The 25,620-nt window shown below is 45.9% G+C and overlaps 1 protein-coding gene across 2 annotated transcripts in view; it reads left to right on the top strand.

Moving 5' to 3' along the window:
- pax7a (paired box 7a) overlaps positions 1-24,042 on the top strand; it is a 76,006-nt gene extending 51,964 nt beyond the window's left edge. For both annotated transcript variants that reach the window (XM_066690989.1, XM_066690988.1), the window contains exons 8-9: positions 17,207-17,456; positions 20,380-24,042. In XM_066690989.1, the coding sequence (XP_066547086.1) occupies positions 17,207-17,456; positions 20,380-20,495 (366 nt within the window). In that variant the 3' untranslated portion in view covers positions 20,496-24,042. The remainder of the gene's footprint in view (positions 1-17,206; positions 17,457-20,379) is intronic.
- Positions 24,043-25,620: the final 1,578 nt, after the last annotated feature.

Raw genomic sequence — 25,620 nt, 5'->3', positions numbered from 1 at the left:
AGGAACATGGCTGGCTTTTTTTATTAATGTGAGTATTTAATGCCTGCTGCAAAAATATCTCTCTCTCTCCGTCGCCCTCCCTCTCTCTCCTTTTCTCTTTCTATCTCTCCTGTGTTCGCCCAGGGATAAACCTTTCCACAGTTTCAAATGATGGACTATCAGTGCAGTATTTTGCGAGGAGATTCTACTGGTCCTTTTTAGTTATTTTTATAAATTTAAAAGGTCAACTGTTTTAAAAGCTGTGTTATTTTTGTGTGACTAATTGTCATTTTTGGATTTAATGTTCAAAGATGTATTTCAGAATAAATAAATGAACAGATCTTTTAATAAAATAATAAAATGAGGAGACTACGGACTTATAAATCAACCATGAAAAACTGACACTGGAACACAAGAAATAATGTGTCAGTTTACTATGACCTATTACACAGGATCATACATGTTTCATATCAATTAAATTCAAGTGGATTGAGCCCTGAGTGGGGGCTGGGGGCCAAGGGGTGGGAGTGGGGGGCTGTTGTTCCCTGGAGGGCAGGGTGTCTCTAGGGCTCAGCCTCCCACCAGCCAGAGCCCTGTGTCATCATCACCCCCCCAGCATGTGGCAATCCCATCAGCGCCTTATTGTGGGGGAAATTAATGTCCTCTCTGACAAGGGTATCACACTTCAGCTCTGCCTTCACACTCTGCTCCCTGAGACCGTATATATGTGCACATAAACCCCCCCGAAAAATATAAAAAAATCATAAAACAATCTCCATTTTCTCGTAATTCGGGGAAAACACGGTGCATCTGCTGTCGTCCGTCATCCCCCTGCGTTTCTCCATCTGCGTGTGTTCGCAGCTGGGATTCTCTGTTCTCTTAAACATCCCCTTTAAACAGAAAGGCATCTTGTATGGCAGCGCTTAGCACTCGGGCCAGGGAAACTATTCTCCCGAGACGCACAAATCAAAACTCGAAGCATCATCATTCCTCACTAGGGCTCTGGCATATGTGTTTTTAAATATATGTATTTATTTATGTGTGTTATTTTTTAATAAATGTACTGTGGAACAGTAATCTGTCACACTTTAATATAAGTCCCTGTTTCTGATGAATGACTGTAGACTGAGGGGATGAATGGGCACATTTTCATTCGCCAGGTTTTGTTTTGTTGTGAAAGCTTTCTCTATTTACAAGTTCATACCCCAGAGGAGATGTTTTTTTTTTTTTCTAAAATAGTTTTGTTTCCTTTCTGAGTTACAAGGATGAGTGTTTTGTGCTTGATTGGCTTTAATTTAACAGGTTTAACTGTGCGCTCCATGAAAAGATGTTTGCTCACTACAAATCCAGCAGGACTTCGGTTACGTTCGACTGGCTGCCACTGATTCTAAAAGATGAGACGTCTTTTGCGTTCTTGCAGCAGTTTAAACACTTTAAGTTCGCTTCGGTGCAGGTTTTTGTGCCAGAGAACAATATATTTATACCCAACACCTTCACACTCACTTCCAGCATAAATCTGCAGAGAACCCGACGAGCCAGTGATGGTGAAATAAGTGGAGGCTGTGAATCCTAAGTGTGAGGCCTTCAACTTGTGACCCAGTAAAAAGGGTGTCACACCTCACCTGACTCGCCCGGCACGTTGCAGACTTACTCTTACTCCCACTGAGCCCCGGCCAGCTTCCCCCACAGTCTGTTTGCTTCTTAGCTCTTGCCCGAGAGGCGAAACACATCGACACAGGTCTGACTGGCCTGTCGTTTTCTTCCCAGTTTGTCAGAGATATGAAACAACCTCATTGATCGCTCATCATGAACACCACTTGTTCCCGGCTTGACGCGATCAGAAGTGTGTATTTTTTACTGGCTGAGGGAAATTGCTCCCAAACGTGTGTGTGTTTATTCTTTACACTGATTTGAACAAACTGGAGCCGCTGTACTGCGCTGCCTCCCTCCCCTGTAGTTGAAAAACCTGTCTTTCTTTCCCCCTTCTTGCAGCCCTCCTTTGTCCCTTTGACCATGGGAATGAGAGTGTGATATTGTCAGGGATTTAAACAACATCTGTTTGAGGCAATATATATATATGTGTGTGAGTGTGAGAGTGTGTGTGCGTGTGTGAGAGAGTGTGGACGTCTGCGCTATTCCTTCCACATCGAGTTCAGATGGGCTTCTTCTCGTTACTTTTTAGGATAGGCAAAAAATGTGTGATTCTCTGTAAATAAGGCTGGATGGCGGCCTGCCAGCTCGTAATGGGAACCCGCTGTGTTTACTCCCACAACAGGTGCTGCCCCCCCGCTCCGAGCCCCCTCCGGAGCATGTGCAGATTTCTGTGGTTTTTTTTCCTAATGCATTTTTTAATTATTATTATTATTATGAATATTGTTATAACGATGACACGTATTTTCTCTCGGGGAGTGAACAGTGCTGTTGCTGTGTGTCATTAAGCCGTCCTTGGCCGGGGTCTGAGGGCCGGCTGAGATATCTGGCTTTTCTTTTTTTTAACAACCTTCAGTCCAGATATTTCTCTGGCTCTGAAGCTGACGTGGAGACGGCCAATCGCTCTGTGGGCTCTCCATCGTAGAATTAATATATTCACAAGCTCTCCAATGAAAATCAAGTTATTTTGGCGGAAACCAGACTCAAAGATCTGTTTTTTGTTTGTTTGTTTATTTGTTTTTGATGATCAGAGGAGTGTGGGGAATTGATGTTGTTCGCAGGTTTTTTATTTGTCCCAGTTGACGTTTTCATGGAGAAGGCAGAAAAGAAAGCACTGAGGGTAAACGCTCTTAGGGAAAGGCAAACCAGTCTCATCAGCAAACCTGTCTCTAAATGTGTGTTTTCAGAGGCTCCTTTATTGCGAGACGGGGACCCCTGCTGGGAGACCTGAGAAAACAGCAGCCCGGAAAAGACAAAAATCTCCCCTCTCTGGGTTTTAAAAGGGGGGGGAGAGCTGCATTTTTTAATATATATTTCAGCGTGAATCGCCTTGTATTCATCCAGGCGGTATAGTGTCTCTCCACAAAATGAAGGAGGTTCCCCATTTCACGATTTTGTGTTCACCAGGAGGGGACACTAATGGCTAAGGCAAAGGAAACTCGAACATCACACCATGACACCTTGCAGACAAACGGTGTATATTAGTATATAGTATCTGTGTAACGTGCAGGCAAAACAGCGTCTGTGACGGGTTTAGGATGATGTTTTCCTCGTGTAACCTGTAATAAGGGTGTCTGCCAATAAATCATAATAATAATCATAATAACAGGAACACTACAGCACTACAAACTATTAAGAAAAAGGTTTGACATCAATACTGAGGGAGACGAGCATTAAATCATTCAAAAATAAATGTGCCAAGAGGTGGAATTGTTTTATTCAGTGACATCAATTAAACATAGCCCCTGTTACTATTTTATGGCATGCAATACTTAAACTAAATTACATTTAAGACTAAAATCATCTCTGTGAGAATGACATCCATGTATCTGTGCTGTGATGAAATGGATGGCAATACAGTGTGAAATACACGGCACAGCTCAGACACACGTGCAGAAAACACTCATTGTACACCTGATAAGCATTCTTCTTCCCAGGGCCTTTTCAAGTATATAACTAGTGCGTTTATATACTTTACCTTGAAAAAAATGCTAATGGTGTCAAAAAACGGATAAAACATGAGAGTCTAGATGCAATACGCCAACGCTGCTGTAGGCAAGGGTGGCCTCCTATAGATATCCATATTTATAGATGTAGGGGAGAGAGAGGGAGAGAATTACAGATGTACAGATACACGGCGAGACATGGTGTATCTATTGTGCGGGCGAGCAGAGAGAGGGCAAGAGTCGGGGATCTGTTTCAAGAGACAATGCAGCCATCCTCCCGCAAGAGCCGCCGCGGCAGCCGCTGCAGAAGAAACGCGAAAGTAGTTTAGTGCAGTGGGAAGATTTGTGTTTGGGAATGAAGGGACTCTGGCGAGCATTTGATGTTGGGGATGGAGAGCGAATAGGCTGGGTTTCAGCGCTGGGGGATCAGAGACAGAGCAGCGCTCACCAATACTCCCTTTGATCCATATCCCCAGGCCTGCTCGACTACGCAGCGCTCGCTAACTCAGTCCTCCGAAGTGATTCCTGACAACTGTCTGGCAGAGATAAGGGAGGGGACTCAAACCGCACTCTGGAGCTCCATTAGCACGGCAGCCACTTTAAACTGGATGAATTATATTTAAGAAGCCCGCACAGGGGTTGCCAAAAAAGAAAATATATCAAAAAAAAAAAAATGTAGTTTTGGCTCACTCCTTCTCCTTCTTCTCGGTTTTGACAAGACATTGTGCACCTGAATATCAATGAGCGCGAGTCGCATATAGTCTCACATGTTATTAAAACTTGTGTATTAAGCCTTTCGCTGGGCGCCGAGTCAATTGGCAGCATCCCACGCCAACAAATCAAACGAACAAACGCATATATTTACATCGCTTCTACACACACACACACACACACACACACAGTTGAGGAAAAAAAAAAACAGAAGGGAAATGATACTTGTTAATTAGAACTCGTCTTAAATACAGATACTGTTTCCATTTGGCAAGAATTTAAAAAATAAATAAGAAGCTTTAGCAGAAAAAAAAGAAGAAAAGAAACCTGCTTGGTAGCTGCCAAAAAAAGCAGGGAAATTAAATCATATCCACTGGCAGAATGTTTTTAGCATAAATTTCTAGAGTTTTGTGTTGTTGTTTTTTGTTGCTCTTGTTGAGAAGAATTTAAAAATGTGGAGAATGCACTTCATGTTACTGTGCGTGTGCGTGTGTGTGTGTGTGTGTGTGTGTGTGTGTGTGGACTTGTTGAGTGGTTGTGGAGGGTGGTGTCTCAGGTAAAGCATGACTGTACCAGGGCAGTTTCCCCACAGATAACTTGTAACGTATTTTGAATGATAAAGGTGAACATGTATGTTTATTGTATTTGCACGTATGATGATTGCAGATGTGGGACAACAACACAGACCTGTCTCGTACAGCAGGTCTGACTGAGATCAGTATCTATTACTACATGAGCTCCCCTGTGGAAGATTGCACTATTAATTAGGCAAAGATTTTCAGTCACCGATGCAGTGTTAGTGGTAGCTCCAAAGTGGGAGATGAAATTCATTAGACAAAGGCCCAATCACGCAAACGATTAGTTCAATTATGGATTCAATTGAGGCAGGAAGACCTCAGCTGGACTGAAAACCAGAAGCCGCCGGGGTCCTTGGGGATCAGGTGTGGGACGTGTAGATTGACAGCTGTCCATCACACTGGAGCACGCTGTGAGTGGGGGGTGGGAGTGGGGTGTTTCGCTCCCCGGTTATCCCAGCGCTGCACCTCCACTCCCACACACCTAGGGGTCTGTCCTTCGGTAGAAAACAACGACCCGGGTGTGTGCAGCCGTGTGTTGTCAGTGGGGCGCAGACTGGAAAACACTGGCTCCCAATGGCTGATGGCCTGTCCGCTCCCTTCCCGACCTCCGCAGAGCAACTCAAGTCACAGAGGGAACAAGGCACAGTTTCCAGAATAAATATGAGATTTACTGGGAGCAGAGTCGTCTAAGCTGCTCAAACCCATTATTTTTTTTTAGTATTGAATGTCAGGGCTTAATAAAAACTAATCTCCCCGTTAAACTCTTCCTGGCTGTGTCCGTAGGTGTGTTTTGCAATGGCGTGTAGCACCACCTGGTGATGAGGTATGACAACTGCATTCGGTAGAATCTCTCAAGGTTAACAATTGGATTTATTTATTTATTTATTTATTTTCGGTAGTCCCGTCTACCTTGGCATATCTACTGTTAAACATTTCCCTTTGTTCTAGCATCCAAAAAAATTGAAAAAAGCTGGTGAACCTAAACCCACTAGAGAAAGTCACATCCTTGAGGTCGCCTCTCAGTCGTGTTCAAGGGCATTTCAGCTGAAGTGACCCTTTTGAGGTTTTAGTTGTTGTCTCTTTGCTTGCTGGCTGCTAAAACGCTTTCAAACCCCACTCTCTAGCAATGCAGCTGGTCAGGAATGAGGAAGACAAGGAAAAAAAAACATGTAGAGCTAATAAAAATAGCAATAATGTTCAAAATAAATAAATAAACTGTGAATGTCATAACTAAATAACAGGATCATTTCAGGAATGAGCTCAGCTCATACAATGGAATAAATATAATGATTTTGCAAGCCAGCAATGCCCTGATATTCGCACTGGCCCTATTCTTCGCACATCAGCTTAAGAAATCAGGTCCTGCTATTGGACATTTGCTCGGGGTGGATCCTGGCCCGTCTGTCTCCTTTAATCTCCAATCTCTTGCACCCTAGCACAGCAGACGAAGATGAAACACATACTTACCTCCGCATTTCAAAGGAATAAGTTGGGGTTGGGGTTTTTATTTTATTATTTTTTTTCATTCCACCAACTTTTTTTTCCCCCTCTTCTTTTTGGCAGCTTTGGCCGATAGTGTGTGTATTTCTCTCTCTCTCTCTCTCTCTCTCTCTCTCTCTCTCTCTCTCTCTCTCTCTGTGTGTCTCTCTGTCTCTCTCTCTCTCTCTCTCTCTCTCTCCCCAGAGAGGAAACATTATTCCCCTCGCACAGATGAAAGGCTACGGCGGACAATAAAAATGCTATTTAAATGCAAGGGTGTTTGTGTGCGGGTGAGAGATATTTCCTGCAGAAAGTGAGCTGTTGCATCCTGATAAATAGTAAATATAAGGGAATGCGATTTACATTTATCTTGCAGAGGCAGCCAATATAAATTTCAGTAAATCCTAGAAGATGAGGATTTAAGTAGGGACTGGCTAGGACCAATTCGTACACTGTGGGTCCCACGCAATAGAAATGCCTATTAAATTGAGAATTGTATTCCCTTATTAAAGGGTATAGGCACAGGCATTGACAGTATCTCAAATACCTATCACATCTTATATATATATTATGTATATATTTATATATGTACACACATATAGAGATTTATACATTTAGGTATTTATACAGCCTGTGTATGTATGTCTGCGCTTATGTCAGAAGTGGGCCGTTTAAAAATACGAAATCACTTCGTTTCCTTCCCGCAGATATGACATGACTTAGTCCTCAACCTATATTTCCTTCCCCGTCACTTTATCTGTTGTCTGCCGTGTATTTGGCCCCGTGTCCTGCTCTCTGCACACACTGTCGACACTAAGCGCTACCCACAATCTTCCCGCTTTCATTTGCCCTGGTTTTGCAGCTCTTATGAAGATTTATGGGATCAATACAGTAAATTAAAGACGTTTTTCCATCATGTGCGTTAGAGCTACACGGATAAACACTCCTGTCTTGTTTTATAAACATGACTAGATGTATTTATGTCCGGGTTGCCGTCCGAGGTGAAAAATTGATTTCCTTATTCCACAGCAGCTTGTATTTATGCTTTAGACTCTGCCTTTTTGGAAACTGGTACACTTTGTGCATCTTGTTACAATTTATATACTTGTTCATGTCATTTAGGAGCATTAATCATTATAGAGGCCTTTGAGCAGAGCCATCACAATAGCAAATAAATTGAATTACTCTGTTATTTTATTTTATTTATGTGTAGTTCCAAGAAGTAGAGAACAAATACCAGGAGGTCTGATCATTTACAATCTCATAATACCTGGTTTGAGGTGAACCTGTCACAGCCTGTGGGCAGGTGTGAGGTCTTGTTGTGCGCTGTGGACGGTCTGTCGGGACAGTGGGGGCCATCGAGCACTCCTGGGTTCCTGGGTGAGCTGGTCGGGGGGCAGGGGTGGAGTTGGGATCGGGGGTCTGTGCTGTCTATGCTGCTGTGAAGCCGCCCTTGGCAGCAAGGTTGGGAGGTCGCCCACTCTCGCATGTGTTTCCCATTAGTTCCAGATACCACTCTGACAGGTGCGGGCCAGTGATTAATTCTCTGGCCCTACGAACGAGAAGCAGCCCCTCGCACTGCTCACAACCTGCCCCCCGCCCAGAGAAAACTCTCACCTCATCCACGCATCTCTCCAGCGGCCACACAAACACCCACTCCTCCCCTGAGCCACGGCATGCCGGAAGGGACTGAAAACAGGACCAAACTATACGCAGGGCCCACTGGTGCGCGATGGCAGGATTTTCTGAAGCCCCTGCAAAAAAGTGGGGAGTTTTAGTTGTCTCTGATGTGTAGGTGTCCTGTATCTGTGGTGGTGCTTTTTCAACTGGCCAAATCGATTTCAAATCCTCTCTCTCTGAATTCCCAGCAGGTGCTTCTAAAAACCTCTTGTCGAAACGAGCTTTGAAATGTCGCTTCTTCGACCCACTTGAAGGTTCTTTCTTTCCTAATCTACTCCGCTGAACAACCACTCTTCAGTCCGTCTGCGGATGAGAACGTAAACCGTTTTTTTTTTTTTTACGCGAACAAAGCCTCTGGTTTGGTCAGTTGCTCAAGTGCAAAGTAGATTTTATCTCTTTCTTGTGTTTCATGTACAGATTTCTTCGCAGTCAGTCAGAGGAATCTCTCTCTCTCTCTCTCTCTCTCTCTCTCTCTCTCTCACTCTCTCACGCTCACTGGCTCTTCCACCCCCCCTCCCCTCTCCTTCCCCTCGCAATGAAATAATAATATAAAATCTGGTTGAGTCCCCAGCTGGCTGGCACAAACAGCAGCCTTCTCCTCTCAGACTCCAGCTGAGAGCTATTTCACTATTTATTTACATGTAATTATGGCTATGAGGTGCAGATATTAACACTGTCAAGAACAATTTGACCTGACATTTTTCACTCGGCCTGTTCCCTGCTGTTTTTAGCAAACAAACCCCCCCCACCACCGGCACTGCCTCCCCGTTCCCCCCCTCCCTCGGCTGATTCGATGATCCACCTCGCGTTTCTGTCAGAGCTCCCCTCCAAGACTGCGGGCCTTGCTGCACAATATAAAAAAAACACGCTCTCCTGAAATTAAAAAGCTGGCAATTAATTTGGCAGAGACGGCGGTGCGAAGTGGGAGAAGGTACGGCATGGGGAAGGGGTAGGCTGAGGTGGGGGGACTTGTTCCTGCTGGCTGAATTCATCCCACAGTTAACTCAAGCACATTACCGGTGGAAAATAAACCAATTGCGCGGCACACTTTCTCCAATTGCGGCCCAATATAGGGCATTAACCTTTGGTTAGCGAGGGGCCCCTGCGCACTCTGGGACACTAAAGATCTCGCAGAAACACTTTCCGAGGTTTGCGCCGTACAAGCCGAGGGGAGAGGGTGGGGGGAAGAAAGTCGAGTTTGTGCCGCAGAAAGCTGCCAAGGATGGGTTTAGAAGAAAGGAATTATTGATAGTACCTTTTTTAAGCATCAGAAACTGTGTCTCATTGTTATTTTTATTAAATTCTGCTGAGCAAATTTAACTGGAGCGACGGTCGTGTCAGTGAAGTTATAGTCGGCCACTAATCCCTATGTGTTTACATTCACCTGTAATCAGTATGTGCCCCTATCTCTGACCTAATGAACCGAGATGCCCCTCTGATTAAACAACAATTAAGCAGGACTGCAAATATATGACCATATTATCTATTTCTTCCTGTCTTCTTGTGTTATTCTTTAACTGTGGATTTTATATATGGTTGAAAAATCTAAATAGCTAATTTCATAACCTCTGTGTTCAGCTTGGAGGACTCGATGTCACAAGTTTGTGGCAGAAATAGAGAGCTGGGCACCCCTGTGTGTGTGCTGGCGTTGGCACTGCCACCGCGGGAACACAAACGGTTGGACGCAGAGCCATACCGGCGCAGACGGGAAGTTGTGTACCAACCAACGGAGGGTTAAAAGAGCCATATGCAAAATATTTCACATAGCTAACATGTTCTGAGAAGTGACAGCTTGTTTTTTTCTCCCGCTAATCTCCCTCATCTGTACCCAGCTTGTCAATGCCCAGTTTCTGTCACTGCCAATCAGACACCTAATTGGAAACAATTAACTACACCCCCCCACTCCCAAACTGTTCTCTCCTCCCCCCCACACACACATACACCATCCAGTCTCCTTATCCCAGTCCGTCGGCGGATGCCACTTTTCACTTTCGATTAACGTACCACGGCCAATTAGCAGCGTGACATGCGGCCAGGAGAGGAAATCAGTGCTGTCATCTGCTCCCTGCCATCCTGGGCCACGACTGCGGGGAGACGCTCACTGCCTGCTGGATGGATCCCTTAATTATAAGTCGCTGCCTCCGCCGTGACAAAACGGGCTAATTAAATTTATGCAATCATCGTTATTTTTAAATAGTCATTTTGTTTCTTCAGATGAGCGCCCCGTTTTTTTTGTGTGTTTTTTTTGTCTGTCAGGCTGCCCACCTTGAGTGTGGGGGGGTGGGAGGGAAAAGTGGAAAGTACTCTTTTAAGGTGCCCTTTAACCCCTGGCACAACGAGGCCTACAAGATGCTTCATTCATCTCTTTCTTCTCCTCCTGAGCTCTGTCCTCTTCAACCTGAGCTCAGAAGGGTCTGTTCTTCGATAGAGAGAGGCCATTATTTATACAATTTTTCATTTCCTTCATCCAAGGTGACCCACATTCGAACCAAACATACACAATAGATCTGTGAGGATCTCTGCAATATTACAGAACGAAGGTCACGTGGTGTCGAGTGCCACAATGTCATGAAAAACAAGTATACAGAACAAGATAGATACTACTGCCAGTGAGGTCAGGAAGTTATTAAATCAGCACTCTCTGAAACTGTGATTTTATTAGCGTCAGTGTTTCTTTAATCTGAGCAGGACAGAGGAAAAGAATAAAACTGTAAAATAACGTGGCTGTCTGAACCACTTCTCTAAAATGGCATCCGTTCCTTTAGATTAGTACATCACTCTCTTTTCACTTAGTGCAGACAATTGTATGCTTTACTCGTATTGTCAGTGTGTCTTTGTTTCGGTTCCATCGTTGTAATGATATCAGATACTTGTGAATGCACAACCTCTGGGTTAGTATTTTGTTATCAACAAACCAGAGCACACACACACACACACACACAAACACACACACAGTTTAATATTGGAAAAAGCCCCAGCAATTAGCCCTGATAGACTGCTATCTCTACAGAAAATCTGGCCAGTGTGAGATACTTATTTTTCTGTACTCCTCAGATAGCTCCCAGACATTTTATTTTATTTATTTTCCTCTTTTTGCCCAGATGACCTTTGTCAAACTTAAAGGTACCTCTTAGGGGCATTTAATTTGGGTGAAATAAAGAGCTATCTATAACACAGGGGCTAATCCAGTCTTTACCAGATTAGAGGGAGACTCTGCTGAGCGTGGCGGTGGAGTGGCGGTGCTGGGAAAGCAGGCACACCGGGGTCCTATCTGCTCCACGGGCAGACTGGCCCCCGGGCGGCTGCCTCCTAATGGAGTCTTTGTACTTCTCAAAGCCTCTCTCTCTCTCTCTGCCTGCCTGGGCCGCGCTTCAGCCGTTCGTTCAGCCCTTTACTGGAGCCGGGGAGATGGGAGTGGGATGAGTAGCAGGGGGATGAGGCAGATCTTCTACACAAGTGCTCAGCCATCGCCGCGTTCTGCAAGGGGGGTAGTTAACGCACAGGGCATCCAGCGCTGGTGTGTGCCAGAGGACCGGCCATCTCTCTGGTTGTCTGTCTGGCATCTGTCTGTACTCATGGTGTTCTACGTATGCATTTATTTATTGGCTCATGTCTCACAAAACCATTGTCGCACAGTGTGTGTTGCAGTAAGTTACACTGTACAAATCCATGAGTATATTAATAAACATTGATGCTACGTGTGCGAATGTTATCTTGACAGTAAATTGTTCTTACTCTCTATAGACGGCACAGACTGTAAATGTGACACTTTAATGCTGTCAGTTCTGCCGCACACCTACTTTGAACTGAACGGACCTGGATTCAAATATAATCCGAGTTGGCTTTCTGCGTAAACCTGTCCAGTGCTTTAAAGTGATCCTTATTGAAATAGGATTCGCGACAGGGGTTGTGTTTGTTTTTTATTTCGCTGTGTGTGAAAATAATAAATAAATTGTCTGCATTCTGAGACATGACATTAGTTAAACCAGCTTTACTTCCGAGCCACTCAGACATAAAATTCATGTTTGCAAAAAAGAGATTTTCATGTTGAAATAAAGGGATGCGATTTTTAAATTAGTTTGTCGTTGAATTGTATTTGTATTTGTAAAGTGCACAAGTTATTATTATTATTATTATTATTATTATTATTATTATTATTATTATTATTATTTTAAACAGGATTTCAAGCAAAGCATTCAAAATGTTGATTTAGGGTGAAAAAAAGAGAAGACGAGTGAATCGCATCATTAAATCCCCTCTTGTGAAAGGGTGTTTAGTTCCAGCTCGCTTAAATTAGCACATCATTTGTCCTTTTTGAAAAAGGAAGAGGCTATTAAATCATTGTCATCTGAGCCAGTTAACATTTTAACTTCGTTCCAGCTGAGAGGGAGTCGAGTTGTTTTTCGGCAAAGAAACTCAACAAAGAGAGAAGTCGCGTCGAACATTTGAGCAGACAAAAAATATAATTTGACAGTTAAGGAAATTAGGCCGCTATGAAAGGCTCCCTTTTTGTGTCGCGAACGCGCTATTTATTTATCTGAAAGGATGCACATTGTATCAATTTACAGTTTTACATTTACGCTGCCCGAGGCCGGACGGCTCAGAACTTGAGAGAATTAATTACTTTTTTTTATTATTATTTATAAAGTAATCTATCTGTAGAGAGAGAAGCGGGGAATGCCCCTGAGCGATGTCCTTTAAACTGGGTCCTGGCTTGCATTATCTACACTGCCAGTGCGCGCACACAGCCGCTACAAACGGGGGAAGGAGAGAAAAAAAAAAAGCTACTGTGGGGACGGTGAGGAGAGAAGGAAGGAGGGAGGGAGGAGGAGGGGAGTTTCAAAGGAGAGAGAAATAAAGTTAAGTGCGCTATCGACTGGCCGTGTCTCTGGGATGTTACGCCACGCCGAAGTGGCCGGTTCGGAGGGAATTGTGCCACTGCCCCGGGATGTTGTTTGTCAGTCTGGGTGATTGGCAGAGCTGAGCACTTCCTCGCGCTAACCGTATCAGATAGAAAGGTTACAGATGTGGAGAGAATATTGATTTTTATTTAGTGATGGTAATATGGCAGGAAATAATAGATTACAAATACCAGGCATGCCAAGCTTTAGACCCCAGTCTCTGTGTGTGTGTGTGTGTGAGAGAGTGTGTGTCTCTCTCCAGCGCTTCATTACTCTGTCTCTTGTGCTTCAAAGTAGGACGTCTGAAGGTTAAAGGGCTGCTGTTTCCTGTGTTAGTAGAACTAACTTTGAGGAGGGAGAGAGAAATGGCAAAGATGTCCCCCAGTAGGAAAAGGGTGAAGAAGTAATCTCTTCACACGGTGGTTTTAGAGGGATTTAAAAAAAAAACTACAGGAAAATAAAAAGTGTCGTAGTTCAGGAAGCTTCAGTTGGGAAATGTTGTAACTGACTTTATTTTAAAATGTAATTGATGGAAAATAATGTTCAAATCCCCAAAGTTGGTAATATATAGTTATAACTAGCATCGTTTGTGTGCTTGTGTTTTTGAAGTATATCAAATAAATGTTCCTTTCAGAATAAACAAATAAATAAATCGATTGAACAGGTACACTTTTCTCATCTCATCCCAATACTGCATTTCACTAATTCATCATTCATTAATGTGTGTCTTCTTTATATTCAACATCAGTACAGACTGATTTATTTAATGCTTTATCTAACCGGACTTTTCTAGGGTTAGAAACAGTGATTTCAAAACACACTTCACTGCTTCCCTGGCCTGAATACGGCCCACTGCTCTTTTCTTCCTCGTGTGTGTTTTCAGTCTCACTAACTAACTTCGGGGGGTTGAGAAAACCTCGACATAAGCTGTTTTTTGGTGTTGTTTTTTTGCCGGGCGCCATTGTGTGCGCTAATTGTTGTACATTTTGCTGTTGAACTCGGGGCTCTGTGGAAACCGACAGAAATCCATGGCAATGGGGATGGCCGCTGCTCCTGAGCGCGGGCAGCGAGGGGATCGAGCGCACAATGGCCCACCATGGTTCTCGCTGCGGATAAAGGGCGCGCTTTACCTCTCGCCGCGCCGGAATATTTTCAATTCGCCACTTTAATTGATGTCAATAAGGTTATGCTAAATTTGAAGATTTGAATAATTCTGCTTTCAGCGCCATAATGGCATCACCGGGGCTACAGGCCGCTTAACCAGCGCCTGTGAATAGACGTGTCAGACTCCCGGGCCTCCCCTCGCTCGCCCCCGAAAGTGCGCGGGGCTATTTCATGGGCTGTGCACCGCGCCCGTCTGATAGAAATGGCAATTCCTGCGGAGAAGCCTTTAAAAGTGGTTTACATACAGAACAAAGCTTTTTTTTTGTATTAGTAGTAGTAGTAGTACATGTAGTAGTAGTAGTATCATTACTATTGTATGAATAATACTTTACTGAAATTAAAATATTCCGCCTCGGTAAATGTGCTGTAGAAATGAATTCAGCTGGGCCGGCACAATGAGGTTTTGAGACGCCTCAGCGAAGCTCAATGCCACTTCAAAGAAGGGGCTTCCACAGATAACGGTCTCAGGCCGCCAGAGAGTCCCGATCCAACAGACAAGCCTGGCCTCCCGGTTAAACAGACCGAGAGCCGGAGCCAGGGCCACGCCGCCTGGCCCGGGCCGGGGGGGAACACAGGCTGACTGCGGCTGATAGAAGGGAAGCCCGGTCTTTCGATGCACTTCACACATTCCCACTTATGTAAGGAAGGTCATTCCTTGTGCGGAGATTCAGTGGAAATCTGTGAATTGTAATTAGAAGTCCTGATCCGAGAACAGCCCCTATTGTCGCTGTTTAATTTAATGGCTAGGAAGAGGAGATAGACCGAATCAAGTTAAATAGCCAAATCATTTTTTTTTTCTCTCTGGACGCCTTTAAACCCAGCAAACAACCAGTTTATAATGGATATATCTGAAGCATGACAAGGCCAAGCATGTCTTTTAGGCATCTTAATAAATAAATAAATCTTTCCATTGTCCTGAACACCAGAAACACCTCACTCGTTGGGCGTTGGGGCTCTGTGGCCGCGGTGCTCGGACACCATGGCGTGGGGCTTGTGGAAACCCTTGAGAGTGTTTTGTGTGTCCTGAGTGTGGACAGGAGGGCACGGTCTCTTTAACCAGCACCATGATGGGCTAATTGGTTTAGCAGCCCCAGTACAAAGAGGGCCAAAGGGCAGCGGAGCGTGGCGAGTGAGAACGCGAACCTGATGTTGGGGAAGGATGCTTTGTGTTGGATGTCAATGAGGAGCATGTGTCTGCCAGCTTTCCCCCAGCACTGCGGCCGGCGCCCTTCACTCGACCCTCAGACACACCCTCGTGGCACCCAACCCCCCATCCCTCCTCTTCCTCACTGTCACAGGGACTCTGAGTTTAGGGGTCTTTGTTTCTGGTGAACTCGGTTCTCCAGCTTCTGCACATGTGTGTTTAGTTCTGGCTTCAGTGGAAGGGATGGAAAACACTCTCTTAGCACTCGGGCTGAGAGGAATGGTCGTATTTGAGGTTCCTGCCCACTTTGAAACTAGTCAGTGTTGTTATACCTCTATGCCAAGCTTTAATAAAAGGAGCTTAATTTGTTATGAACAGCTCAGAGGTTGCGGTGATTTATTTATTACACAAATGTGTATGTGTTTTATTTCCTGCGGTGTGAGCAGATTGCGATGTTGAGTCTCGTCGGTGTTCATTGGGGCTTCACAGAGCTCCCACTTCCTGTCAGGATTTTGGTCCTTTTGGAGCAGAAATGTGAATGGGTTTTTGGCTGCAATTTCTTTATAGTTTTCCATGACTGACCCAATATAACATTTGCATGGGATTTCAGGCAAGAAACAGTGATCATGTAGCTTTCTTTAATCACTAAACTGAGATTTATTTGTTATGATTATTATGATTATTATGATTATGATTATTATTATTATTATTATTATTATTATTATTATTATTATTATTATTATTTTCCTGTTTTCCTCGATCTGAAGAATAACAAACACAGTACACTCTCTTCCTGCACTCTTGTGGAAACCCATTTTCAAGAAGACATGACGTGTGTGTATGTATGTTTTCGTGTGTGTGTGTGTTTGTGTGTGTTGTTGTTGCCTAATCTCCGAGGGGATCTTATGTGAGCATTTATTATCTTAAACATTATTACTATTCATGACTGTCAAGCTGCTCCGAGGGCTGAAAGCGCTAGATTATGTATTCCCCGAGCGCGTGTTCTCGTGTAGGCCTCGGGACTCGAGCTGTCTGGCACTGCTGGCTGAGCTGTAAATAGAGCGCGCCTGCATCCCCCCCTTTCCTTGCTTATCAGGCGCAGAGCTCCAGCACCCCCCCGCAACCTGGAGCCGGGCCTGTTCACACCAGCCCTGCCTCGCTCCTCGCTCGCTGCGCCCCGCTTACCCCTGCCAGGACTGTCGAGGCAGAGATAGCTGAGGTTTTATTGTAAGAGCTCAACTCGGAGAGGCTGAGGTGTAAAACCCCCTTAAAGCCCCGCACAGGAGCAATTGCTTTCCCCCCTTCCTCCCTTCTCCCTCCTCCTCCTCCTCCTCCTCCTCCTCCCTGCAGCTCAGCACAGCCATCGCACCGCAAATACAATTTGTCTGTGAAGTGTGTGAACGAACTCCGCGGTGTCCGGGCACAGGCTGGCTGTAGACCATGGCCGTGCCGGTTTCTCTTCTGCGGGTTTCACTGCCCAGTCAGAAGTGGCGGACGGCGTGGATCTTGCAGTCTGTAGTCATCCCATTCCATGTGAAGGATCACACAACGTAGCACTAAAGGGAACGGGCCAAGAGCCAGGTCTTCGATTTGGTGGTCCCCTCCTTTTCCCCGACTCTCACCTCATATATAAGCACCAGGAGGCCTGTGTCCCAGCCAGATACCAAGGGCAACAGCATGGGTTCGTCTCCAGGGCAAAATGTCTTTTCAGTTGTCTGTTTGAAAAGGTGTCCCCCTCCCCCAGAACACATAATGTGCATTAGTTTTTGGTCCTTAAAAAAAACAGGAGACAGGAGAAATCTCATGTAACCCTGACAGTCTTTGCAGTTTTTTCATAATGGAATTCGGGGGAAATAAATGTCAAAATCATCCCAAGCGGCTGATTCCACTTTTTTTTGTTTCCGTTGGTGTTGCGGACTCTTCTTCTCTGACACACTCTCTCTCTCTCTCTCTCTCTCTCTTTCCTCCCTGCAGGTGATGAGTATCCTCAGTAACCCCAGCGCCGTGCCCCCCCAGCCCCAGCACGACTTCTCCATCTCCCCATTGCACGGCAGCCTGGAGTCCTCCAACCCCATCTCGGCCAGCTGCAGCCAGCGCTCCGACCCCATCAAGAGCGTGGACAGCCTGCCCTCCTCCCAGTCCTACTGCCCGCCCACCTACAGCACCACCAGCTACAGCGTGGACCCCGTCACCGCAGGGTACCAGTACAGCCAGTACGGACAGAGTGAGTAGCAGGCCGCCCCTCTCATTGGCCCATGTATGGCCCCCTCGCCCGGCTCAGTAGCTCCCTGTCCCTGGGAGCCGTGGCACAGATTTTCCCCTTCTTCGTCCAGGTGCGGAGGGCTTATCGGGGCGTGTTTATTCGCCAAAGCTGTGTTTGAAACCAGGGCAGGAAAGGGTTACCTTTAAAAAGAGCAAATGTGTTAGGAATAGGAACGCAAGCGAGTGTTACTCCACAGCAGAGCGATCCCAGGCTCTCCCCGCCACGCAGGAGAGCAGGGCACACTCCGGAGCGCGCTTTGTGCCGGCTCGACTTGCCTGGGATTTAGGGTGTAAACGCCTGTGAAAAGAAAACCGCCTCGTGGAGCACTAGCCAGCGATCGCATTAAAAACTCTGCGATTATGCTCGGTGCCAGCTGTCACTTTAAAAGGCTTCTCCGTGGAAAGCTTGCCCACCCACCTGCAAGGTACGCGGCTCCTGCCGTCCTGCTAGTCTCCTGACAAGCCTTTCTCCTGCCGGAAAAGAACCCACCCAGCTTTGACACGCTGCTATTTAGTGTCAACTTGACAGCGCTTTGGCAGGGTCTCCAGGTAATGCCTTCTGAACGGATCTCAGCCGCTCAAACACAACTGTCTCCTCCGCCAACAAAGGAGGAGGAAATCGCGAGCGGTTCAAATAACCATCCCCGGGGAGGAATATTAAAGGTGTGCAGACGGAATGCACTCGACGGAGGTTATAGTTTAACAAGCTTATGTTGAGTGCAGCCACACAGTTTTTATACACTCATATACAGTACAAAACTCATTCTCTTTATTTATTTTCTGTCTTTAAGCAGTCATTTTTCAGCGGGCACTTCCCTAATCGCTCTATAGTTTCGTTTAGAGCCGGGTGGCACACAGCCCGGTTCCCGTGCTCCTCTCGACCCGCTCTGGCCCTCGTTTCGGTGGTGGACGGTTGTTGGAGAGGCCTAGTGCGCCACTGGGAGACTCCTGTGGGAGCCAGCAGATTAGTGGTCCTCTTCTGTTTCAGCTCCTTGTCTCCAGTGTCTAAAATCTGATTCTTTATGCTCGGAATTATACACGAAGGTTAAAAGGCAGCCCGAGTCAAATCCTATCCTAATAATATCTGATAATATTGTGTCTCTGGGTCAAAGCGCTATATGTGCCGGGGGGTGTGTGTGTGTGTGTGTGGAAGGGTCGGGGTTGGAGGGGTGTTGGGGCGGGGGGGTTCAAAGTTGCTTCCTCGCATCGCGGGCCCCGGTGCTCCCGAACCGGCCTGCCCTTGGTTTGTCCCCTCGACCCCCTGGCCATTCGCTGCGCCTCTTCCTCAATCAGGCCCCTCTAATGTCTTTAGCTTGTGCTGTTAAATTGAAACCTTGTGAGGCGCCGGGCTGATCAATACCTGCCTCCCCGGCTCTGGGGTGTGTGAGGGGGGGAGGGGTGCCCCCTGACCCTCCCGTCTTGCCTGTGGGTGAGAGCGGACACGTGCTGTTGATAAAGATCTCCTGCAGAATGCCGATACCAGATATTTCCAATCATGGCGCAGCCCTCCGGTGCTGAGTTAGTCACACCGTGCTGCGTGGTGGAGCAGGCAGCCCCGCGCCGCTCGGGGTGGGAAGGGGAAGAGGCACATCAAAGGCTAGCCTGCCTGCCCCCCCCTCCCGATTGAAACCCCCCAACTCTGCCTTTGTTCAGAGCCAGAGCCAAAGCACCCAGACCTGTGGACTCCTTAACTTATATATATATAGAGAGAGAGATAGAGAGAGAGAGAGAGAGAGAGATTGAGAGAAAGAGGGAGAGAGATTGAGAGAGAGAGAGAGAGAGAGAGAGAGGGAAGGAGAGTGATCAAAAGGAAAGGGGATCGTAGAGCTCGTAAAACCCCAAGCACAGAACAGAGCACTCACCAACACATCCTTGTGCACTTGCCTTTGGTAGATTTCCAAGTTTGGTCAACTGTTTCCTGTCCTTTTTAATAATAGGTCTAGTTTGGCACTTAGAAAAGGTGTTGCAGGTCCTAATGTGTTACATATATGCGTGCACGTGTGGTCTCTAGGTCATATATGGGACACACAGAACTCATTTCAATTGGAAACGCAGTCAAAGGTCGTGGCAAATCAGTGGGGTTTTATGTGAGTTAACAGTCCTTGTAAGTGTGTAACAGTCGACCACCGTTGTGTGTGAGAGTCGTGCGTGTGCGGAGTAGCATGTTCACCTGCGTTCCTGCCGCGTGTGCATCCGATCGTTATCTGTGAAAGCCTGTCCGTCTGATGGAGGCATACAAATGAACAGGAAAGATCTTGGAAACTATGCCGCATTAATGAACGGCTGAAACCGCTCCGGCGTCGCCGCGGCCTGATGATGAGAACGATAGCAGATAGGAAGCGTGACAGGCATGCAAATAGAAATGACAAGTCTAATAAACAGCGCAGTGGAGAAGCCAGGCCCGGTGGGAGAGGACGGAGTGACATGAAGGAGCGGGCGGGCTCTGACTGCCCTGCCAGGACTGTGCCACCGAGAGAGAGAGAGAGAGAGACAGAGAGAGGGAGAGAAGGAAATGAGGCAGACAGAGAGAAAGATTGGAGAGGAAACAGCTCAGGTATGTTAGGAGAGAGTTAGACAGAATGTTTTCAGTTTATAGAAGTGTCACTTTATATCCTAAATGTATATATTATCGTTATTACAAGTAGTTCTAGAAGTAGCGCCCTTACAAAATAATTATTTAATTCATGCAAACTATAGGTTGACAGTTTTAGCAGCCTCGTGCCGTCCCCAGGGGTCGGGCGCTATACGACCTCATTAATGCCTCCGAACACTGATCCATACGTCTCCATGTGTGTGTCTCCTCTTTGACATTGTTATTAATATGATTACACCACGACCCCGTGTGGGAGTTGCTGACGTGTCCCCTGTCTCTCCCGGCTCTGCAGCTGCCGTGGACTACCTGGCCAAGAATGTGAGCTTGTCCACTCAGCGGAGGATGAAGCTGGGGGAGCACTCGGCCGTGCTGGGACTGCTGCAGGTGGAGACGGGACAGGCATACTGATCTGGGGGACGGGACCCCCGACCCACCGACCCAGTCCCCTTCACCTCCACCTCCACCACCACCGCCACCGGGCCCTTTCCATGCCCAGCAACTGCCACCCAGCACCGTGGCTATAGGAGGGCTTCCGTAGTGTGAGTGAGTGTGTGTGCGTGTGTGAGAGCGTGTGTGAGAGCGTGTATGCGTGTATGAGAGCGTGTGTGTTTGTGTGTCGAAGCCCTTCCCAGACCCAAACCGAAGCTCTCCTATAGCCGCTGCTGTCGGCTGAGGAGGTTCTTACAAAAATAGCCTTCAACTCCAACTCCTACCACCTCCCCCCTGGCCTGTGTTTGCCCCGCTCTGCCCCTTCACACCCCGCCCTCCGCCACAACAAACAGCCCCCTCCCCCCGCAGACGAAGAGCGGAGAACCCCACGTCTGTCGTCTCTGCAGAAATCACAAGCATCACTCACCGGCGACACAAGACAAGTCTCACTCCGGGATCTGCCCTTGCTGTTTATAGTAGTTCCTTAGAGAATCGTCACTATTATTCTAATTGTTATGATTATTATTGTTGTTATTATTATGATTATTATTATTATTATTGTTCTAATTGTTCTAATTATTATTATTGTTCTAATTATGATTACTGTACTTGTTTTCGTTGTTTCTTTTTCAGTTCCACACTTTGTTTTCTATTTCTTTCCTTTATGAGACCTAGTTGTAAATGCTAGCAGAGGACAGAGGGGGGTGTGGGGGGTCCGCAGCTCTCGTGGTGTTGGGGGGGGTCCCCTGTCTCTCCGGTCTGTCTCTCTCCGTCGCCCGCTCTCTCTACCGTACAGGAGTGGGCTGACCATCCCATCTTTAACTCTACGTCATTCCGACAGGGTTGGGCCGCTCGGTGGGGAAGTCTGGGAATTCCAAACATTTAGATGGCCCCCAATCCCCCGTCCCGTCCCACTACACTCTGTCACTCTCTTAGTCATGCAGACCCGGGGAAGGAGCAGTTGTGTACTGAGCTGAGGACAAGGGGAGGTGGGCTTAGCACTTAGAGATAGGATTGTCCCGGGACCCGGTCAGTGCTTGCCATGGAGGTGTGAGTTTGTCTGTTAGCAGACGTTCTGGACGCCTCTTCTGCCCTCATGAAAGATAGTAAACCCGGGATCCACGGGGCGATGTCTTTACAGAGACATAAACACTTTCAGTGGCCCCCCGGTTCCAGTTCTGTCTCGATATATCCGTCCCACATTCCAGCCGTGCGCAGATCTCTCACCAGCACCGCCATGGCCGTCGGGCCTCTCTGTACAGGAAATCCACCACACTACATTCCATGCCCGTTCTGAGGCCGGTTTAATGAGACTGTCCTGAGAGGGGGAGGCCTGTCTGCTCCAACGCTGGGGCAACTCCGTGGGCCGAGTAAGAACATAGAACATAAGACAGTGTCCATTTGAGAGGAGGCCATTCGCCCCATCGTGCTCGTTTGGTGTCCATTAATAACTAAGTGATCAAGGATCCTATCCAGTCTGTTTTCGAATGTTCCCAAATTGTCTCTTCAGCCACATCGCTGGGGAGTTTGTTCAGATTGTGACGCCTCTCTGTGTGAAGAAGTGTCTCCTGTTTTCTGTCTTGAATGCCTTGAAGCCCAATTTCCATTTGTGTCCCGGGTGCGTGTGTCCCTGCTGATCTGGAAGTATCTGGAGTAGAGACTTTGTTTGGTTCACCTTTTTCCCTAGACACAATGTCACGTTGTAGTGGACCACGATCGTTCTAGAATGACACAGAATGCTTCGGTCCAATCCTAGCATAGCAGCATAGACAGGTGAACGACGAAAGAGGTCCACAAACGCCCCTTAGTATAGAAAGTTCTTAGAAAGTTCTCGACCCAGAATATTTGTTTTTGTATTGTTATTATTATTTATTTTTCGTTTTTTATTTGTTTTACCTCCATGATATGTATCCCTGTGCGTCTCTTCTTGACCAGGACAGTTTCATTAACATGTGCTCTGACATCGGAGGAAGAAGCAGCTCACAGGGTGCTATCTCATGATTAGAAATGAGAATCTCTCGCGCTGTCGGGGGTCCGCGCCCCTCGGACCCCCTCTGAAGCACATTGCCTCTGGATTTGCCAGCGTTTCATATATCAGGTTTACTGTCAACTCTTGAACCTTTGGGTTCCAGATAATATGCATTCACAGATGTATAAAGAGACGATTTAAACAAACGGACAACTTATAGTTAATATGAAACATTTGTGTAGCACTCATAGTTAATCTTGGACACAATCTATCTAGTCTCATATCCATTGTACAGTAGACATAAAGCGGATTGTGTATTGTATGTTTATAAAAGAGTATGTTTTATACTAAAACAAAATCGTGTGCAGTAGTGGATCGAGCGGGAGACCTGTGGAAGTCTTTTTACGATGTACTTTTGATTTACATTCCTTAATATTGTTTCTGTTTCTTTGTCTTTTTTCCTTCTTTTTTTGCTTTGATTTGTTCAGTTTGTTGTATTTGATGTCTTGAAAACAAAAACTGACAGATTGTATCAATTTTGCTCACCAGAAAGCAACAGATTCCTGATTAATAAAAAAGCAAGTAAAAAAAAAAAAAAGAAAATCAACTCACCCACCTCAAGTATTAATGAAATATTAAAATGATGTGTATAATATTTGACCAGAAAAGACTGAGTCCATGTCGGACCTGAGAGCACAGGAGACGTGGCCCTCAGCGAAGGACTGGGAACATTGCGTCCAGAGAGACCGAAAGGAAAGTGTTTTACGTTTACATATGCAGTTACTACTGGAGACACATTTTTCGTGGTTTGGTCTGACAGGGAGTCTGGGAGAAGCCGAACACAGTAAAGGAGGACAGTGCGTGGACAGATGCTTTTGCCACTACAAGGTTTTGTTAGTTTTAAGCACTGAATGGGGCAAACAACGGACTCCGCGAGAGGGAGACCTGCCCAAACAACACAAACTGTGACCCGGGACCAGTGGGGATGTGTGTGCAAGCCCAAGACATCTTCAGGAACAAACACAAACAATAAACAGAGAAACAAACAAACAAAAGACTCCTCTCTTTCTCTTTCTTTCACCGACCACGAGAGGGATCCAAACCGTCACTTCGGAGGCGAAGACTTTGTGTATTTTTTAAAAAACGAAACGAAAAAACGATTAAAAAAAAACTTTAAAGAAAAAAGCAACAACAAAAAAAAATGAAGACAATTTAAAAAACGCTTCTAGTGTATAACACCCGTTTCTAACACTTGCATTTATCAGCGTTGGGATATTTAAAGCACTATGTGATCTGCCCAAACTCCCCCCCCACCCCCGACTCACCAACCCCACCCCTGACCCCTGATTCCTAACCTGTTTACTTGCTGTTTTTATTGCATCTGTGTTTTGCTTTATTACATTTCTGTTCAGCATGTGTGTATATTATCATGGCATAATTTATTCTGCTGTATGAAGTATTAGACTAGTGGGAACTTGTATTGGCATTTACTACCTTCAGCCTGTTGGTGTCTTAACTGTAACACTGGCGTAACTGTTATCAATTAAAGATCTAAAAATGAACACAGAATTCGTTTATTGATCTCTTTTCTCTTTCTTTCTAGTTTTCCTCCCAGCTTGCACCACTCTTGGTTCATTAAAGGGTTTGGTATCTGTCAATGGAGGGGATATATGTTATTATTATTATTATTTAATTTCTTGGCAGACCCCCTTATCCAGGGCGAATGTTCATTATCATTATATGTGGGTATGTAATGAACCATATTTTGTGGCCATTTTGGATTTCAGGGTCCAAAAGTTTGCATCTACCTTCAGTGCCACAGTATTGAGGTTTCCATCAAGCCTTTTTTTTGCGAATTAAAAACTTTACGACTTTATGGAAACAACATGTCGACTGAATTTAAGAAACATCAACCAAAAGTCTGTTATTAATATTATTATTATTATTATTAATATGAATAATAACTTATGCGATTAATGGCAGTGGAAACAGGTTTTACAGATGACTGATGCCTTGTCGAATAAGTTTGCATTCATGTCATAAGTGCGACCAAGTGCTTTTGCAGGAAATTATGTCAATTTGTTTAATATTTGCACATATTTTGTCAGTCGGATGGAAACACACTTTGCCTTGGAAAATTTGCTTATACTTCTTATGCAAACTTAAGAATTGCCCCACAAAACATGTTTGTGGATGGTAACAGAGCTAGTGTCTATTTAAACAACTTTACCATCTGAATCGAGAGCAGTGATATTTAGATTTGCGCGTCCCTCACTATGGGACGGGACGTCACTGAATTACCCCTTTCAGGCCCAAAAATACAGCATCAAAGTGCTTACTGTCATGTATTTCTGTCTTGACTGACATTAATAGGCAGCTAAAACCATAGACGACACTAAAAATACCAGCCCTTCTTGTGACAGTGATGGCAACATGATACACATCCTAGATACACATCCTCCTGCAACAAAGGGCGCCCTCTTCTCATCATTGTGGGCCCGGGGGGGTCTGTGTTTGGCCCTTGGGGGGACACGTGAACGATTGACACGTTGTTCACTGTACCTTGGCCTACTAAGTCCAAGTAATCTGTTGGTACTTTTCAGCTGGTGAGAGGAGAGCTGTGTTACAGGGGTGCGTTGTAGCTACACACGGCAGAGCAATCCTTTGACAGCTGCCTGTTGGAAGTGATACGCTTCTGTGGGAGTGGGGCCCACTGTCATTTTCACATTCAATTAATTGATTTATCTATGATTGGTGTTTTTCCCAATTCTCCCCGAGTCATTTCTGTGCAGTCAGAGAGAGAGGGGAGGCAGACGCAGACTGCAAGCCCAGCTTTGGAGGGAAGTGTAAGTGAGCTTGCTGTGCAAAGCGCTCACATCTGTAGGAAGTCATTTATCTTGTGCGCTGTCCACAACATAACCGAAATACTTAACCAACATACTCTATCTGGTTTGGCTCGGGCCCATCCGTCTGGAATCCCGTCTGTTTGCGATTCCTGGCAGTCGCAGCGGATCTGTCTGGTATGTCACCCGCGTCGCTGACGAGCCGCGCTCCCTGTGCGGACAGCGACGGCATTTACACTGTAACAGGAGAACAGTGTGTCGTTAAACAAACCCTGAGCGCTTCACACGGCGG

This window comes from Amia ocellicauda, chromosome 18 (assembly GCF_036373705.1).
Source record: "Amia ocellicauda isolate fAmiCal2 chromosome 18, fAmiCal2.hap1, whole genome shotgun sequence".
NCBI lineage: Eukaryota > Metazoa > Chordata > Actinopteri > Amiiformes > Amiidae > Amia > Amia ocellicauda.
This window is presented reverse-complemented; position numbering and strand designations above follow the sequence as displayed.